General features: G+C 29.9%; 1 protein-coding gene across 1 annotated transcript; it reads right to left on the bottom strand.

The window, feature by feature from the left end:
• Positions 1-899: 899 nt before the first annotated feature.
• Positions 900-5,302, bottom strand: LOC143042351 (uncharacterized). Its single transcript, XM_076214629.1, has 4 exons — positions 5,274-5,302; positions 3,542-3,725; positions 2,134-2,439; positions 900-1,076 (listed from the first exon to the last, which is right to left on the bottom strand). The coding sequence occupies exons 1-4, from the start codon at positions 5,292-5,294 to the stop codon at positions 919-921; spliced, it is 669 nt and encodes a 222-aa protein (XP_076070744.1). The 5' UTR covers positions 5,295-5,302; the 3' UTR covers positions 900-918.
• Between the last annotated feature and the right edge of the window lie 1,599 nt (positions 5,303-6,901).

Here is a 6,901-nt window from a genome sequence, read left to right as displayed (position 1 = left end):
ACACATAGTTTTTGTTGGAAAGACCTCCAATTGTTTTCTGAACAATTTGTTTTTAATTAATTAAACAAATTATTTCGTAATGAGGAGAAATTGAATTTACTGAATGATGTTAAGTCTCTACTTAATTAATCTACATTGACAACTTGGGTTTTCATATTTGCTTTGTTGAATAACCACTTGTAAGCAATTGATTCCCAATGTATTGATGACTATCCACTATATATAGTTGACCAGTACCGGAGTTTTGGTTTTCCTTATTTTTCAAGTGACATAAAAGCCATACATGAAATGGTAATATTAAAGTGCCTTATTGAAATACATACCAAATTGGATTGCAACTACAAACATCAATACTACTATAAATGCATTCTGATCTTTCTGAAGTTGACATGTATCTGAAGAAATACACTTATATGTATAGAAACCATAATGTAAGAGTACAATTTCACTAGAAAATGTATAAAATGTATTAGGAATTAACAAAATTGTACAAAAACACTAACAGTAGCACGCTACATGTATACTGTAAAAAAAAAATTGAGATAGAGCAGAGGAGAATTTTTTTAATCTTGAATTTATTGTATAAAAGAAATAGGTGTGTTTCGGGACAAGTGTTAACCGGAAATATTTTTTTCTTAAGATCATACAAAAGGGGATCGAAACAGCTAAGAACAAATTGATCAAATGTATTTCATTGGAAATTGATTAAATCTTAGCAATTTCTTTTATTGTTTTTACATCGAAGAGGACATAAAATGTGGCACAACAAGAAAAAAGGTGAATCTATAAATTAAATCAGGATAGGGTACACTCTATCCACTGTTCGTTACTAGAGCTTTTTGAACACCTTCGTTACTACCATGTCTGCCTATTTGAACCTGGACATGAAATTCCTCAAAAGATGTCAGTCTAAACCTTTCAAATTGTGTATATTGGAAATATTGAAATCTTACCTTCGTCAGATTTATTGATAACCTTTTCCTTTGTGATTTTTGTTGACTTCGATTCATTTATCAATGAACACTGGAACATGTTAAAGTGTGTTGTAATATTAGCTGGATGCATGCAAACATAGTCTTAAACAACAAAAATTACCATAATTATTACATTTCTAACAAATTGTGTAATACAATTAGTTCATCGATGCACAATAAAGTAAAATTAAAGGTCGACTTGTATGTGCGAAATCTATCAGATCTATAGTATGTCAGTAGTATTCTATGCGCTGATTTTTCAATGCACTCCGGCTGAATTAAAATTGGCTTCCATGATTTACAGGCCTGAAGTAAAATGTAATAAAAACAATCAGAATCAAATCAATTAAACTTAGTATCACTAAAACATTGAATCAATATATGACACTATATATTTCATATATTTCTTCGTAAATAAGGTGTTTATGTATTTCTTTCCGTTCAGTAACTTAAGATTGATACACAAATTTTGAATCAATCATCAAAAGTAAGTCAAACAATATTTGTACCCTTTATGTCTTTAACATGAATAGCAACATACAATAGAAAAAGTGTTAGGTACAAGGTATTTAGTAAAAGAAGTGTGTAAACTAATTTTCTAGTGTATATTTTTAGTTGTTAATTACTGATTTTTACGTTTTTTCCATAATTACATTAATGTCTGATCCTCAAATCACTAGAAAAACTGTCTCTTTTCTTTTTCGATCTATTTAACTAGATTTGATATCCGTAGGCGAGTCCAGATTTCAACAACTTTTATTTTTTTAAAATTTAACGGATATTTAACGTATGATTATCTAAAAAATAATCTTTATTATCTATTTTTGGAAAAACAGCTAAAAATGTATGTCTTATACGTTTATACATTGCAGTCATCACAAAATATAACCTGCTGTAATCTGGTAATTTGATATTCATTTTTGAATTAAATCATACAATTCAAGGGTGCCGGGAAAATCGCGACCTGCATAAATAATCGCTATCAATATAGCATACTACTACATGCATTTTTTTGCCATTGCTGTCTAAATGTTAAGTGTTGGTAATCGCTAGTAATTGCTTCAAATCAAGTCACACTTCCTCATTAAACATACAGCATATTAATTAACCCACACCAATTGTTTTAACCATTATTGGTTGAAGACTGGTTTATATTTACCTGGCGTTAGTACTTGATCCTTATCACATTCCTTAAAATAACAGGAACAATCTTCTTCAGAAGGCACGCATAAACAATGTTTATTTGGCTGCGATACAAAAGTATAACCAAATCTGTAATCACAACGACAAGTTCTATCTGATGTCGTCGGCCATCTGTCAGTACTTTCAATCTGACCTTCTTCAGTGCAAACAGATTTGAGAAAAACACACGAGTTTCCATGAGAAGAACTGTATTTGAACGGCTGGTAATGGTTCTTATCACACGGTATACCATCAAAACTTCCTCTCACAACAGTTTTTAAACCTTAAACATTATTAACTGTAAGGTAAATATGAAGACCATACAATAATAAATAAAACTTATTTTTATGTAGGAATTAACAGTTAGTATACGGTAATGAATTATATTTGCAAAGGCAAAAACGTACACTTGTTATCGACATAACAATTTAGTTAAAATACTTCTTTCGATGGTTCTTTTTCTTGTATAACACCTTTAACCAATCATGTCAATATCACAAACATATTCAAATTACAATTTGTCAAGGGGTCATTGTTTTATTCATTTGTACCTCAAATTGTAATACAAAATGTTAAGATTCAAGCCAAACAGATAAAAAACAACGACTTGATATTTGACAAAACCAAAAAAAAAAACCATAAGCTAATGCGATAGACAAAAATATGTGTCTGGATACTTCAGAGTCGCTATTAAACTTGACAGTGGTTACAAATGTACAAGCATTGCTAACTTCTCAAAAACTCTAAAGATCCTGTTTCGTTCAGCTATGCCTATCCTCCCGTCTTCATCAATGGACATTGTAGGCGGATACAGTATATTTTTTGTGAGCCTTGTGCTGCTATTATATTTGTTTCTATTTACAATTGTTTTCTATCTTTTATAGCTTGTTGCTCAAACACACAAAAATCTGCGAAATTCGGCATGTAATGGCAATAATTTATTTATAATGAGAGAACTGACAATTTCATGTTTGAAAACATACTAGTAGAGGTTGTCTTTTTGATATTTTTTGCTTTCTAAATTATTTTGAAGGATAATAGACAAACGTACAGAAATTTGATAGATATTATTCTTAAAAAGCAATTGTCCGAAATAGAGTAGACTGACGATTTTTTACTTGATTGTTGATTTTAAGTTTTTGTGTTGTCGACCGTTATAGCAATACATATGTATATATAACACTGACTGTTCTATGATTTGTTTCTTCTGAAAATCAGTTTTCAAAATAATAGACAAAATTTGTCATCATAATTTATTTTAGGCCACGTCGACCATTATTATGGCCTTTCCTTTTAAAGAGAGAATTTCAATTGTAAAGTATGTGTTTTAATTGTTTTCGTCCACATTGAATTTGTTCAAAGTATTACGTTAACGATACATGTACCTTCTTGTTGAATTTCGTCTGTTTTGTTGCAAAATTCCGTATACGTTTGTTTATTCATATCAAAGAAACACATATACTTTGATGATTTTTTACAGATCTCCGCTCTCAATGTCATCTGTATCACGTCTTTAGGACAAGCAAATTCAAAACAAGAATAATGTGAATACAGTAAACTTATTGACATCTGAAATTAAACATGTATTCCAGATTATTTTTATTGTTTCAATCGTCAACATAATTGATGTATGTTACTTACTTTCGACAGGATTCATGAACACTTTGGTATGAACCAACGAAAATGTTCATACATTTTTCCAGCAATCGTCGTGTTTTCTTAAGGTCAAGGTATAAGCAAAACCAAAATCGAACAGTTTGGTAGTAAAGTACGATCATCCTCGTCATGACACATGTAAACAAAGAATAAACGAGAAAGACCTGATTTTTACTAACATATGTAAGAGAAACAAATATGTTAAACATTAGCCGATTAAAAAATTACCTGTAGCCAATGCTAAATGAAAATACACTTTGTTTTCCCGTCATTGACTAACAATATCAATTACTAAATACATGTATATATCTAAGTCATAATAGTGTCTAATTTACTCATAAAAGCTAACTTAGCACTAAACAAAACTTCGGACACATGGTGATAAAATAGTTTGACTTTCTTATCAATTTAACATCTAACATACTGATATCTTTAAGAATGTGCATTTCATACATCAATGTTATATGGTAACTACATAATATGTCACCATACTACCAAGCAACAATGAGCAAAGCCCATACCGCATAGCCGGCTATAAAAGCCCCCAAATGACACATGTAAAACAATCAAGCATATTTTTTTTATCAAATAAATTCATCTTATTAATCTGTCCACGCAAAGACTTTGAAGAGAATGTCCCAAGTAAGGAAGATATTACTTATTGAAATAATATACAAAGAGTTATAATATATCAATGAAGGAAGTCTAAACAAGATTTGTGGGAAAACAGAACCAAAAGAGTGTAAAAATTATCGTAAATGAAGATTATGAACAATTTATTGAAAATATGAATGCCATTATATAATGAAGATTATTATTATAAACAGCTAACGCATAATTTCGCCACTCTACCAACAAAATGAAAAATAGGAAATACAATTGGAGGAAATAACGATTGGTATCTTTACTTATAATTCGTAACATATGTACCATATCACAATAAATCTCCGAACGGAATATTCAAATATTTAAATAAATTTTGAAAAATGAGGTTTAGCTGATATATTTTTACTTTTAAAAGATTATTTTTTGGAGGGATGGGGAGGGGGTATTGGATGAATACTATGTGCACTATTTATTCCCCCCATTTTTACTAAGCCTCGATAAGTTTAGGAGTTTCTATCACATTTGGTTGGAATTCATCAAACGCGTCTCTATGTAACGATACCAGTTTTTAAATCGTTTTATATAATTTGTATTATTGACGGCCTTCTCAGTGTTCAAAGAATTTGTTTTGCATACATTTTATACTAGTAACGTACGTCAACAAATTGATCTTATATGTTTGTTATACATATAATTAAATAAATTAGTAGTGATTTCTAAATTTCAGAACAGTTACATTTGAACAATCGATGAAATGACGAATATATATAAATATATTATAAGTTGTTAAAATATTTTCAAACGATTATCTTGTATATTAGATTAGTTTAAATAAAAACGACTTAGGTTACTTACTCCGATGACGAAAGTGTTCATCTTATCCAAATGAATAGAGCTCCCGTCGCATCAGATTAAATCTCAAATAAAGATGAACAACAGTGTGACTACTATGATATAGATAATTGACTTATTTAAATACACCTACATGTAATCTGATTTAAATCATGACTAAATTTAGAAAACAATGTGTCATCGTTTCATTTTCGACTCTCTACCATCGTATCAAAAAAATGTAATTTAGCAAATAATTAAAACACGATTTGTATTATTTCTACATACTAAAAATCAAAAAAAAATAATATCCTGTAGTTCAAATGCATTTAAAACAAAAATGGGTTTTTCCAATCACTATTTTTAGAAGAAAAAAAATATTATTCACAATACGTAAAACGTAATAAAACCACAACAACTAGAGGCTCTAACATATATATGTTATCTTCGTTCATATTCATATCCGTAGATTTGTGACTCCCTTCAGTGTCCTGAACACCATTAAGCTTAGCCTTTGGATGTACTTGGATAATTCAGGATATAAAAATATCAATATCAACGGATATGAACGTAGACCACTTGAAGTATGTACGTGTTATATCATTTTTAGTACTTTAGAAGCTCAATCTTACACATTACAGTAGGTTACAAAAATAAAGTTTGCTATAACAAATTTTAAGGCTAATGACATATTTCAATAATTTGAATCTATTTCTTCTTGTGGGTGGCATCATGCCTGCTACGGATCATGATGCTATTTTGTTAACATGCAAACAGAATGGTATTTACCCTGAACGATATATATAAAACTAGCATTTTGCTTGAAGAATACAATGTATTAACATTTTGCCATAGTATTCCTTCTTTCTTATTATTGTAGCATGTTGTATATTTTCATACTAGACATCTTAACTCTATGTTCATGATATATGTATAGATTACACTATGTACGTTTGTAATTCTCGTGTCTAAAAATAACATAGGGGTTTTTAACACTAATTCCCGATGATTCAAACATGTTAACAACTATCAATTATAATTTTGTAATAAAAACAAATCAGGTATGTCTGAACTTCTACGACCAGTTGATATTTGTTGATGCATCTAATATACATATTTTTGACATTCTTTTGACAATTCTTATTCAAATATTAATACTCTATTTCAGAATTATTTGTTGAGTCAAAATCAACATACTTACTTGCTAAAACCAAACCAATCTAAATTTGTTCTTTCCCATACCTACTATTATTCTGATGGTATCAATCTGAGACACATTATTCACACCCTGGAGTATTACAATTCAAACAACCAAAGCAGGAGTCTTTATAGCAAGTATATCGGACTCAGTGGCATCTAAATTTTGGAGAGGTTCGGTGACACGTGGCCTGTCATGCCATAAGTGGTTGGCATTAACCTGGCTCTTGATTGGCGAATTTAAACATGCAATTGATAATTTGTTGACATTTCTTTTATATAATAATAAACGATATAATCTACGGTCGCATGAATGTTCGATGCTTTTGCTGAAGTTACATTTGGTCGATACATGTTCACAGAATCACCGACGATTTCCTTACAATTTGTTGTTTTCCTTCATTGAGAATTTCACAGTTACTTCTCGGATTTTCACAGATTTTCAATAAACGAAT

Source organism: Mytilus galloprovincialis, chromosome 8, assembly GCF_965363235.1.
Source record: "Mytilus galloprovincialis chromosome 8, xbMytGall1.hap1.1, whole genome shotgun sequence".
In the NCBI taxonomy this organism is placed as follows: domain Eukaryota; kingdom Metazoa; phylum Mollusca; class Bivalvia; order Mytilida; family Mytilidae; genus Mytilus; species Mytilus galloprovincialis.
This window is presented reverse-complemented; position numbering and strand designations above follow the sequence as displayed.

What these genes read in the sequence shown, in the direction of transcription:
- LOC143042351 (XM_076214629.1), bottom strand. Translation starts at nt 5,294, where the DNA reads ATGAACACTTTCGTCATCGGA. An exon ending in AGACGAAATTCAACAAGAAG is followed by an intron (nt 2,440 to 3,541) that starts GTACATGTATCG and finishes ATAATGTTTAAG; the next exon opens with GTTTAAAAACTGTTGTGAGA. An exon ending in GGATCAAGTACTAACGCCAG is followed by an intron (nt 1,077 to 2,133) that starts GTAAATATAAAC and finishes TTGTTGTTTAAG; the next exon opens with ACTATGTTTGCATGCATCCA.